General features: G+C 43.4%; 1 protein-coding gene across 1 annotated transcript in view; it reads left to right on the top strand.

Annotated features, from left to right (window-relative positions):
* Positions 1-837: 837 nt before the first annotated feature.
* LOC147623644 (28 kDa heat/acid-stable phosphoprotein-like protein) overlaps positions 838-12,816 on the top strand; it is an 82,973-nt gene continuing 70,994 nt past the window's right edge. Inside the window, exons 1-2 of the mRNA XM_086820231.1 lie at positions 838-1,105; positions 9,418-9,458. Of these exons, the coding sequence (XP_086676357.1) occupies positions 1,027-1,105; positions 9,418-9,458 (120 nt within the window). The 5' untranslated portion in view covers positions 838-1,026. The remainder of the gene's footprint in view (positions 1,106-9,417; positions 9,459-12,816) is intronic.

Here is a 12,816-nt window from a genome sequence, read left to right as displayed (position 1 = left end):
GCTTGGATGCTTTCCTGTACTTGGGCAAGATTTTTGTATCCCTATCCAAATCTGATAATCCTTCCTTGTTGTTGAACCTTCTCCCCTTGCCTTTGCCTTGGTGATTAGGCTTGGAGCCCTTCCTTTGTAATTAGGGCCGGTTGAAAGAGGCCCCAATCTTTTGAGTTCACTCACCAAATTTTATGAGGTCACCAATCATTGGCATGCACATCATCCCCTTGCCCTCGTTCCCGTGTAAAGGAATACTTTGGAGAAAGAGTAGCTTTTATATCCAAAGACAAGCAAACAAAATCAAAATAAAGATTTGCACATTAACAAGCAAATTCATAAATAACATGAAGAAAAAGTAGTGAAGATTGGATGGTTTTGATCCAATGATTGTGAAAAATTGCCACATGGCATGGTAAATTTTTTTAGATCTTTATTCAACCAATCAATTAGTGGGGCAAGGTAAAAGTGTAGAACTTGGTAACTTCAAAGGTCGAGGTGTGGGCTAGCATAAAAAATCGTCCCCAAAAGCACATGAGGCTCTAAATTGCTCCTATCATTTGTTCTCCATCAACTCTAGCCAAAGGTGCATGTGATCTTGAACCAACGCTCCAGCTGCGAGCTCTAGACAATTGCTTGAACCTACCCTGAGACTATTTTCATCATTTCCTCAATGAAAGGGAGCATAATTTGACCAAAAAAGGGATTATGTTGCCTTCAAAAAATAGTACTTAAAACTGACAAAGCTAGATTTATGTGTGTGTGTGTGTATATATATATATAAATATAAAGGGACCTTAATTGAACATGAGAAGAACCTCTATAAAAGTGAGGGAGACTTGTTTGAAAGCATAGAAGTGGTTGTTGAGTGAGGAAGGGCTCTTACAAGTGTTACGGGAAAAGGCGGAGGCAGGGAAAAAGGGTGGGTTCTTCACGAGCGTTTGCGTTTGAGCTTCACCGATTTGGCGTAGGGTTGAGCAGATTTGCAGAAAAACAGTGTTTTCTGGTCGTGGAAACCTAGCCAGCAGCTTTTGCAGCATGGGGAAGGGCGCTGGCCGAGGCAAGTTCAAGGGAAAGCCCACCGGAAGGCGCCATTTCTCCACACCTGAAGAAATGGGTATGTAGTAATTTTGCCCCATTTCCCCCACTTTTTCTGCTGTTGGGTCCTGCCATTGTTGAAGCTTTCATTTCCATGGATCTTGCTTTTCTCTTTAATATTTTATGTTTTTTTCCGTGGGTCCTGGTGAAGCTTTCATTTCCATGGATCTTCCTTTTTTCATCTTTTCTATTTTATGTATTTTTTTCCTTGAGTCTTGCCATTGGTGAAGCGTTCAATTCCATGGATCTTCCCTCATTTGTGCGTTTTTTTCTTTGGATTAGTTTCTATCTGATAATGAGTGGTCTATTTGATATATTTTGTGTGTGTAAAAAAAGCAGCATTTTCTATATTGGGGGGGGGTCTTAGTATCAAAAAGAGTGAGTTTGATATTAAAAAATTGTCATCTTGGGAAAAGAAAGGGTTTGTGTGTGTGACTACTTGCGGAGTCAAGTAACCCAAAGTATGAAGGATTTTTGATCGGAGAAGTATTTTCCAATTAGAAGTAATACATACTACACAGGTAACATCACAAATTTTTGTCACAAAGGATTCTTATTGAGAGATAGGTATAAAAGAAATAACAAATTTTCTTTTCTTTCAAAAGCAGATATAATTATTTAGGCATATAATATGTAGTTATATTATAGTAGACCAAATGATGCATTTGAAATCTTTGAATGGCCATTTTATATTTTACTTATCAAATTTCTATTGTTGGGATATTTTGGAGCTTATGTGTAACCGTATGTGTCCACCTGTGTGTCCATCCTATATGTGTGTGTAGAGTTATTCATGAATGAGTGTGTGTGAACACCTATCTAGGTGGCACAAGGAGATGGCACACAGAGACAGATTCTTGAGGTTGTTGGACGCCAACATGACACCCTCCCTTCACATAGGCTTGACATTCACTCCACCATTAGATCGGTTCTGGTTGAGCTAGGTATCGTCATTAGCTGATCACAGCATATCGTCATTAGCTGATCACAACATATCTCACTCTCCACAGGATCATGTGTTGATCACATGTACTATTAGATGTTTTCATTTTACTTTTTCTTTTAGTTTTCCGTGGCTCAGTATATACATGGTACCATTGTATTACTTTTGGTCTCATAGGCCCTTGGGGTCTTCCGTAGATGTTAATATAACTTTCTTTCTTTCTTCTCCTTACAGCCATGGAGCACCACAAATATAACTTTCTTTCTTCTCCTTACAGCCATGGAGCACCGTAGCCTTGATTTCACAATTGGTATCAGAGTCTGTTCCTAGCCTAGACCTTGTGCGAGCGCTATCTCCATTTGTGCTGCCCATTTGTCGGTGGCTTTGCCCATTTGTGCCACCCGCCTGGCGGACCCCATGATAAGGTGCATCATGCTGGATGGGCAGGGCTGAGTTGAGCTCCACCGCTCAGCCGGTTGGGCGGACCGTGGGGTGTGGGGGGCGCAAATACCGTGGCTGAGTTGAGCTATTGATCTAATCAGGCGGCGCTTGGCCCTCTTATGCCTTGCTGGCCCAGCCCTAGATTTCACCTCCCATGGCGATTTTCTTCCTCGCTGGCCTCGACTTGCAATTTTTGCCTTCTCACGCCACTTCATTTCCCGGCTCCCCTCTCTAACCGGCATTTGTGTTCTCGACTTCCAACTCTCAGTGGCCTCGTTGAAGAGCCATCGCCCACGTGTGACGTTGCTTCTCATCCGTTGTTCGATAACCTCGCCTCATTCCATACGGTCCAGTGACCTATCCGAGCCTCGCCCGCTCCACGAATCAAGTTTCGTGCCTCGGGTTCTTGTGCGCTCGCCTCCATCTTTGCCTCCTGCATCTGGTAGTTATGGCATCTTGTGCGGCAGTTGCCTTGTAGCGGTCATGCACCGTCACCTCATTCCATGCTATGCAGCGACTTGCCCGAGTCACGCCTGCTCCACGAATCAAGTTTCTTGGTCCTTGTGTGCCCGTGTCCATCTTTGCCTCTTGCATTTGGTGGCTATGGCATCTTGCGCGGCAGCTACCTTGTAGCGGTCCTGCACCGTCACCCACATGCTTCAACAGCCTGCAATCAACAAAGCCAAGCTCTGTGCCCCCTCTGTGACTGCACCAACATAGCCAAGCCCGTGACCATCAGCATCAACACCTGCAAACCCTAATTTTTGAACTTGAGGTTTTTCAAAATCAGGTGCAAAATCATTTAATTAAAAGTTCTGAATTCAATAAAAATTGGGGGTTTCTCTGAAATTTGCATAAATCAATCAAATTGACTCTCCTACACTTGTTAAAATTTGGGGCTTTTTCTTGATTTGCCCAAAATTGGCAAAATTGGAGCCATCTCCATCATGGACGGTGCAATAGCCTGGAAAAATGCTGAAAAACGGTGACATCACCACATTGAGCGAGGGTTTTACCTTGATTTTTCTCAAAAATTGTAATTTCTTGTTTTTTGGTGTTTGAGTCGGGGTTCTCTGCCTGGGACGTCTCCCAAAATCTGGAAAATAATCTTGTGTGTGTGGTGTGTTTTCCTGCCTAAATGTTTGTACCGCCTTCATGTTATAAAAGGCTTTGTAATTTTTCTCTTTATCCCTGTTCAATATGAGGGGAGATTTGTTTAGGGAAGCCTTGCATGTAGTTGCTATGGGTGGAGCTCCAATGAATCAAGGTTAGAAAGGAAGTTCGAGGATGTAGTGCCTTGGTCCCCTAGATCTCTGAGTTGTTATGCATCCATGCTTTAGACTTTGAGCCTCTGGTCATGCTTGAATGTAAAGTCGTGTGCTTAATTTAGTCTCTGAATCATGCTCAGACTTAAGCCTCTGAGTTGGCATGGGAGATATGCCTAGTTCTCGACGTGGTACAGTCTAGAGGCCATCGTAGAACTAGTTGAAGGTTTTCTCAGTCACACCACCTTTGCTCCGAATTGTTGGGATATTTTGGAGCTCACATGTGTAACCGTATGTGTCCATGTGTGTATGTGTCCATCCTATATGTGTGTGCACTTATTCATGAATGAGTGTGTGTGAACGCACCCTTATAAGTGGATAAGATAAGTGTTGCCATGTGTCAGTGTGTGAGTTTGTGTGATTGTGTTTTGAGTCAAAAGGTAAGGCTCCCAGCCTACAAAAAGGGACATTGTCCTTGATGATTACATAACATTAATCATAAGCTTCTTTGTGCCAAGCGGTTGTCTCTCTCTTTTGATCATTGTTCTCTCTCTCTCTCCCTCTCTCTCTCTCTCTCTCGATTTTCATCCCTAAAAGCTCATATTCTCCATAGCACTTTCAGGTCTACATTTATGCATCGAGGGTTTGTGATTTAAGATACCCCTTTGATGTTACCCTGCGCACCTTCCTACATTCACAACTCTAAGTATTCCCTGCGCCAAGAAAATGTGGCCCTTGGTCAAGCTCAAGTGGATGTACTTGGGTAATTTCCAGTGTTCATTCTCAATCTCATCTTTTTCAATCATGCCTTATTGACAATGTTTCTTGTGCAAACATGATGAAGCCTTGCGAAGGGCCAAATAGCAATGTTATTTATATGATGTAGTCCCAAGGACTCAGGAGTAGTAGTATATCTATTGAGCACAATCCCTGGAGTCCTCATCTTCATTAACACGCATCCCCTTATAAAGAGTTTGCCTGACTTCATCCTCTACATTGCTAGCATGCTAGGCCATCCTTCTTTCCTTGGAAATAAAGCATCTTGTAGCTACTTACCATGTGTGCAATGCTTTTCAACATTTTATAGCTGCTTGCCATGTGTTCAATGCTTTTCAACATTTTCATCATGATCAGCCCTCAGCCCATTTGTGAAAAATGAGAGTTATGATGCAAACTCAATGATGCGAGTTTCACTAAGAGGGACATCGTCAGGGGAGAGAGAGAGAAAGAAAGAAAGCTGTATTAACGTCTACTAGAGGCTGAACTCGACCTAGGAGACAAATCAATGTACAACTGTCAATGTCTTTTGGATGTTCAGAAAAAAAGGACAAAATGAACATGAAATAAACTATGAAAGTACTGAGCTAGTGGGGGTGTGTGATGGATGGAGCACTACTGCCAGAGGCTCAGTATGCAACCTATATGCGCAAGGTATACAAGAATGCAATGCAGATCTGTCTAGCTGCAACCAGTACCATAATGGGGGTGTAATATGTGATACATAGGCAATGGCGAGGCAAAAATACCTCGGAGCATGATCTCTGGGTGTGAGTGTAAGTGAGCTAGCCGCTCCTGGATATGGTGCTGATGTCGAGCCCGTATCTCTGTGATCTCCCTCTGATGTAGTCTGGGAGTCTGGTAGCCTGGTGCTATCGGTCTCCGTCTGGCTCGGAGGTCCGTAGCGTGCTGAAGTGTAACCCCCTCCTGTGTCAGAATAGGCACTGGGATAGATCTATGGAAGAAATCAGTGAGCTGGAGCTATCGCCCACCTCTCCCTGTGGTATGAGTCCGTAGCAGTGTCTCTCTGTGGCAAGAACTGGCCAAATCTGCGTTGGTCTGTAGACTCCATGATCTGGCGGAGTGAGGGATGTCCACTGAAGATGGTGGTGTATCTCTCTCTAATGACACTATATGCTCTGCATCTGCATACATAATGTTCCTCACTCTCAACCTCCTCTTGGCATAGTCTGCATATCCTCTTTGCTTTGGGGATCCGTGCTGCCCTACTTGCCTCAATCTCAAGCTGGTGTGATGACACTTAGAGCTGGCCAATCACCAATCGGGCACTGTGAGGCATGTACACATCCATGTATCCAGGTCTCTATATGAATCCATCCGTTGAGATACGCATAAACTGATCTCTGTAGTATAGTATCTTTGGCGGTAGAGGCTGATTGGGTGTAATCCAAGTCTCTTGAGTGTATCGCTGCCATAAATCCTGCCGAAGGACTCTGTTCCTCACTGTGAGAGAGCTGAATGTGTGGTGCATGTATATCATACTGGAAAGGTGGCAGGTGATCTATGTGAAGACCATGCTGAGTGAGCCACTGTATCATCTGTGAATACCATGATCTCCTATCTCCACTCTCTGCGAGCTGTCTGGACGCCTCAAAAGCTCTATGTGAGAGTCGATCTGATGGCATATCTCTGATCCTCTATATGAAGCAGATCGTCTGGAGGAGGGCCTCTACTAGCATAGGAGGTGCAGCAAACTCGGTCCGGACAATGTCATGTGGGATGGAGGGTTTGCTGCGGATCATCCATGAGAGCATGAGAATCTGAGGCCTCTCTATCTGAGACCATGTGAAGGTGGCGAGCCCAGGTGCCCATACTGCTGCAGCATACATCAAAGCAGGGGTGACTAGTGTGTCAAACAACCACCCCTTCGTGCAGAGCTCCTGGAAGTTTGCCTGGTGACACTCTCTCTCTAGCATGGCCAGAGCTGTCCATATAAATAGAGGCTTTGCATAATCATTTAGTCATTCATCATATTCAGCAAGAGAGCCATCGAGCGCTTGTCATCCTCAGCCTCATGAGATCCATCCCATAGGCACATCAGACCACATAGACCATGGCAGAAGCATCAAAATATTATTCAGCATTATTCCAATATTTTTCCCATATTTATTAGTATTTAATTACCATTTTATAGCATTTGCCACATTATTCTAGTCATGTAGCAATAATGATGTAGTCAACCAGCTCTGTAGCCAGCCGACCAGCATTCAAAAGCTCATATAAATAGCTCAGCATTGCACCACTCATTCCATATCATCTCATAAATCAGCCATCAAACGTTGGAGCCTTCAGCACAAGGAGCATAAGCGATTGATCATTCAGCCCTAGATCACCTCAACCTTCAGCGTTTTCAGTCCACAGCACACAAGGAGCATCAACACATGAAGCATTCAGTCATCCATCATCAAAACGCAGCCTAGAAGCAATTCAGCACCTTGCGTATTCGGCACACATACAGTTTTCAGCATACACATCATCAGTGTTTGCTACAGCACTTCGGTGAAGGTAACCCGCATTCATCCATTCATTTTCAGCATTCATTCACAGCTCAAAACAGTCCCAAACAGCCCATATCTCAGCCTCAGATTTGCAGCCTTCCCTCATTCCATTTGGAAGAGTGCATAGGCTCGAGATTGGTCATCATTGGTGCTTCTACAACGGTGTACAGTTCAGCCCGACTCTTGGTCCTCCGAGATCTTGCGTTTGGCTTATCGTCAGTCCAAAGTCAATCTCTTCAAAGTAATAAAGCAAATACTATTCCAGTAATGGGATAGGGGGCCCTTCAGTGGGTAATTCGGGACCCCATACGGTGTACATTCTCTCTCTCTCTCTCTCTCTCTCTCTCTCTCAATCTCTTAAAGTTTGAAGTCATAAGACTTCTATGACTTCTATATGCATGAATGATTATCTCCAAGTGGGTTAAGGGACTTCGACTGACTGACTGATTGACTGTCTAAATTTGAGGAATGACCTACGTAGCTCGTGCCTGACATATCCTGGACTGAGGATTACAATGGGGTCACGGCGTACGACAATTATCATCCTAAAGGATACTAATACTGTACAAAGTTGCACTGATGATGATGAGCCATCTCGTCACCATGCACTACAGTGCAGAGTGCATGTGACAAAAGTAGAGAGAGAGAGAGAGAGAGAGAGAGAGAGAGAGAGAGAGAGAGAGAGAGAGAGAACGAGAAGGTGAAAATAAGGAGAAAACATCACACAAAGATCTTTACTGCTTAGGAAGAATTGGTATAAGTCCTCGTGCTGTAGAGAGAGACTGATTGCACAACTCAATGATTGCTTGATTGATTGATATGATAACCTTTACCAAGTACATTGATTTTATAGGCATGTAACCTTATCTTGTGACCCATAGAAATCACATGCACACACTATACAAGTGACACATGGCACACTTATCTTATCCATATCTAAGGGTGGGTTCATAGAAATCACACACTTACACACACATAGAAATCACATACTATACAAGTGACACATGGCACACTTATCTTATCCATATCTAAGGGTGGGTTCATAGAAATCACACACTTACACACACATAGAAATCACATGCATACACACTCATAGGGAGTATTCACACATATAGCTTCCTTTGGAGCGAAGGTATACCTAATGGTGGGTTCATAGAAATCACACATATACCTAAGGGTGGGTTCATACAAATCACACATACACACATATACCAGAGTGAAAGTGGAGATGCTTGAGAGAACCTTTAGTAGTCATGATGTGGGCACTCTAAACCACACCATGTGCCTTTAGGAGACACAATGGCACTAACACCTGAACTCTCATGTCAGGCCTGATATAAGAGCTTGACCAAATGAAAGTCTACATCAACTTACCCAAGAAACAACCCCCTTTCTCTAAGCAGCGATATGAAATGGAAATGAAGCCTTTTATAAAAGTAAGCAAAATGGAAAACACACAAAGATTATTTAATTCAGTTTTTGGGGGGACTTCCCTTGTAGAGAACCCTTGACCCACACATAGGATAAATCAGAAGACCCAATCAGAATGTTCCTAATTGAGAGCAAGATTTTCCACTGCTGTGGATGCTTCTGCTTCGTTTTTTGTGGTACCATGTAGGTTGATATGGTGCCAGGAGAGCTGGTTGTGAGAGAGAAGAGAGCGAGAAGCAAATTGTCGACTGTGATTGCACAACTCAATGATTGCTTGATTGATTCATATGATAACCTTCACCAAGTACATTTGTTTTATAGGCATGTAGCCTTACCTTTTGACCCATAGAAATCACATGCACGCTAGACAAGTAACACATGACACTTATTCTACCCACACCTAAGGGTGGGCCCACACACACTGTCACACACACACACGCGCACACACACACACACACTCACACTCACATAAGGAGTGTTCACACTAGCTCCGAATCCCAACAATGCCCATAAATGAAAAAAGAATAGAGAAACACATTGCACAATGTCAAAGCTAAATAGATATGAGTGACCTCAAGGGGGTCGTTAAGAGGGCTATCAATGTGCCATCCCAATGTGCCAAGTGGCATGTTATTGCCTAGTCGGTTTAACAATGAATACTCTGTATGTATATTTGTAGAGGTAGGTAGTGACGTTCATGCACATTTTTAAACCTTAGTAAAGAGTAAGGTGTGGCACTTATGTAGAGTATGATTTGATGTGATCTGTTTTTATTTCTCCTATTTTACTGCTTTATATTCCCTCTTCTTATTATCAATTGTTTCTTGAGTCTCAAATGGTTTTTTTGAATCAAAGGTTGATAAAGGAACTTTTACTCTTTCTGCTTTGAAGCCTACAAGCTAGGCTAAGGTTTAATTCATTGGGTTTTTAACTGATTGTGGTCAATTGTTTGCAGCCGCAGGAACATCCCAGAGGGCTCGGGGTTTTAGCAAAAAGGTAAGAGTAGTTTCTCTTTATTTTCAATCGATTGAAGTTGAGTAAAAATCAAATGATTTCACAGTTTCATGCTGCTTACCTAGGGCATCGTTGATCTGGATGAGCGCTAATTTTCATTAACCAGAGTAGTAAGCATGTATTGTTTAGGTTCCTCTCTACAATGGAGCTGAGTTGCATGCATCTACACATCACTTGACATCTAGTAAGCCACTAAATTTTGGAGCCTGTTTATGATTTGGGAGCTTGCTTTGCTTAAAAAGAGGTGGAGAGTGGACTGGGGTGGCTTGGCTCTGCTGAAAAAGAGGGGCAGAGACGAGTGGGCGATCAGTATTGTGCACTCTGTAGGGTTTTTAAAGCTCACTTGAGCACATTTCTTTGTTGATCTGAAGGGGAGGCAAGGCAAGTACCCTGGATTTGCACCCTTACAATCTTGAGTCTTTTGTTGCTTCAAAAGGGAATAATTCAAACATGTTTTAGAGTTTGTTGCTGCTTCCTTTGTTTGTTTTGAATACAGAAACTACCCGAGCTAATGATAAAGGCGTGAAGACTTTCCGTCCAAGTCTCATTGGTTAATCATAACAATGTACCACAAAATGAAAGATATATAGTTTTAGAGTGAGCAGGTGGGTATTTTTAGTTATTTTCAGAGTAATATGCATGTTTTTTTGTCCGCGAGGCTGCTTGTCGGGGCACCGGGGGGGGTGTGTCACGTGCATCAAGTGCATTTATGCATTTATGCAAGGCTTCTAAAGTCCTTTCCGTGCCTTTTGCCAATAAAACTTTCTCACAAGCCTTGCCCCTAAAAAGATGGCAATTTTGACATTGGATTAGGGTTTATCAGATTGTTGGCCATTGTGAGCCCTAATTGATGATGGAACTAAAGCCGACAATGTTAGTGATACACATGCTAGACGAGGCCATGCCTTGGGAACCAGAAGAACTAAGGCACCCCTCCTCGCAACCACTTTTTTTTTTTTTTTTTTGGGGGGGGGGGGTAAAACCACTGTTTTATGAGAGCCTCTCACTTTGAGGGTTTTCGAATATAATAGTGGAAAAACACTTAATAGTTCTGTTGATCAATTTGTTGCAGCTTGAAATTGTCATGCAATGACTGACATAATGATTGACGGAAGTATACGTACTTGTCGATCCGAGGTTGTGCAAACACCTCATAATTACGATCTAGCCATATTGTCCATATAGCCTAATATCAAGAGAGCATATTCCTGTAGTCTGGAAGGATATCTTTCAAACATCCAAAACACTTTCCCAAATGTCACCCCAAGGAATCTTGTTTGCATGTCCGAAAAAGCTCATAGCAAATGATAAATACTCTCCAGTGGATGATTGCATCGTAAACAATTTGGAGCCGCAATTTCCCGCTTTGCCTCTCCTATCGGGAGCGTTCCTGGGAGGCATCCCCATAGAAAAACCTTATGTTTTAAAGGCAATTTGTTTTGCATATCTTTCAAAAATTGCCTTTCCACCAACCTAAGGACACTTGTTCATATGCCACGCACATCCGATCCGTATGTCTCTTTATTCATGGGTGTACCTTCTTTCTCTCTCAAGGTGGCACTGGTACAGGCAGCTTACGTGGCACAGGTGGCTGATGTGGCACAGTCTGGCTGGACTGCAGGCACTAACACATGGCTGAGGTCAGGTGCTGACACATGGCTGAGGTCAGGCGCTGATACATGGCTGAGGTCAGGTGCTGACACGTGGCTGATGCAGGCAGGCGCAGATGTGGTTGGGCTGACATGACTAGCTGCAAGCGCTGCCATGTCTGTAGCAGGGCAGTAGAGGCGAAGAGAAGCGAAGCTCAAGGCACCGTGTAGCAAGCGCAAGGTGGGCAGCAAAACGCGCAGGGAAAAAAAAAAGCGATGAAAAGCGTCGGGCAGCCCAAACGCGAAAAAAAAATATTAGCATGGGATTTTTTTTTTCGAAAACGCTAAGCACTGTGTTTTTCTTTTATAAAAAAAAAGAGCTATTGGAAGTCTCTTGGGAAAAGCTTTTGTAATAGTTTTTGGGAAAAAGCTCTTGTATTAGATTCTTCCTAAGGGGGAAAAGCATAGCTTTTTCCCCCAAACTTGTATAAATAAGGGGCCAAGGCTCTTGTATCCCACAACACAATTTGGGTGAAAGCTAGAAGGAGATCTCCTCCCCGTGGATCAAGGAGGCATCTTCTCGGGAATCGTACAAAGGCTACGCCGACCTTGAGTTATAAATAAATACTTGCGGGGGCGCCACGCTTTGGGGCCAATTGGTCTTTTGTGCAGGAGCACACTCGCTCCACTTATTTATCTTCTTCTTCTTCTAAATTTATTATTCTAGTTTGTAAAGCGATTAAAGTGTGATTAAGTGTGTTCACCGCCCGCCGTCAAGTTTCTGAAGGGTTCTATTGTTGGGATTCATCGTCAACTTTTTCAAGGGGCGAGCCTGTGGTCGATACATTTAATTCTATGGCTAGAACTAGTACGGAGATGAAGGATTTATCTTCGAAAGAGGACGACTACTTCGATGAAGACGAGGAAAGTGAGCAAGAAATACCTTTCGAGATGCCATAACTTGAAGATGATGATGCCACTTATGAAGCAAAGATGCTAAGCTTGATGGAGGGATTAATGGAGCTCGCAAAGGACTCACGTTTTCCACAAAACTTCAAAACTGATTCTAAACCACGGAAGTAGGGGTCTGAGAAGAAAGCTAAGCCTCAACATTCGGCTCCCATCCACCCAAATTTTCAGCCATACCCCAATTCTTCTTCTTTTCCCCCACCTATCCATGGAAACCCTTCTAATACTTCACATCCTGGTTACTTTGGCGGAGGCTCTGTCTTTCATTCCATGACGGGTGTACCCAACATGGGCATGACTGGGAGCTATGGTATGCAACCAGGTATGCATGGAGGTATGTATGGAGGTATGCCAAGAGGTATGTATGGAACTTTTGGTGGTGGTGGTGGAAGTGCTTTTGGTATGCTTGGTATGGGAGGTGGTATGATGGGCATGGGATCTAATGCTGTGGGCAACTCTTTTCTCAAACGACATCCCTATGATAATCTTGTTCAGGGCGAGAAGCCAAAAGATTATAAAGAGGGTCGTGCTGCAGTAAAGTTTGATACTTTTAGTGGTGCAAAGGATCGTTTGAAGGCTCTCACCTTCATTCAACAGTTTGATGCAACATTTTCTGGTGGAAACTTCACAGAGGCATCTAAGGTACAAAAGGCAGCTTCTTTCCTAAAGGGAAATGCTCTTCAATGGTGGTCAACACTTCTTCATCATGGAATAGCACCTTGCACTCGGGTGGAGTTCAAGTAAATCTTCTCTTCCTTATGGTTGACACCGACTTTTGACGT

The sequence above is a fragment of the Cibotium barometz genome, chromosome 26, assembly GCF_041138505.1.
Source record: "Cibotium barometz isolate CiBa-2024 chromosome 26, ASM4113850v1, whole genome shotgun sequence".
Taxonomy (NCBI): Eukaryota; Viridiplantae; Streptophyta; class Polypodiopsida; order Cyatheales; family Cibotiaceae; genus Cibotium; species Cibotium barometz.
This window is presented reverse-complemented; position numbering and strand designations above follow the sequence as displayed.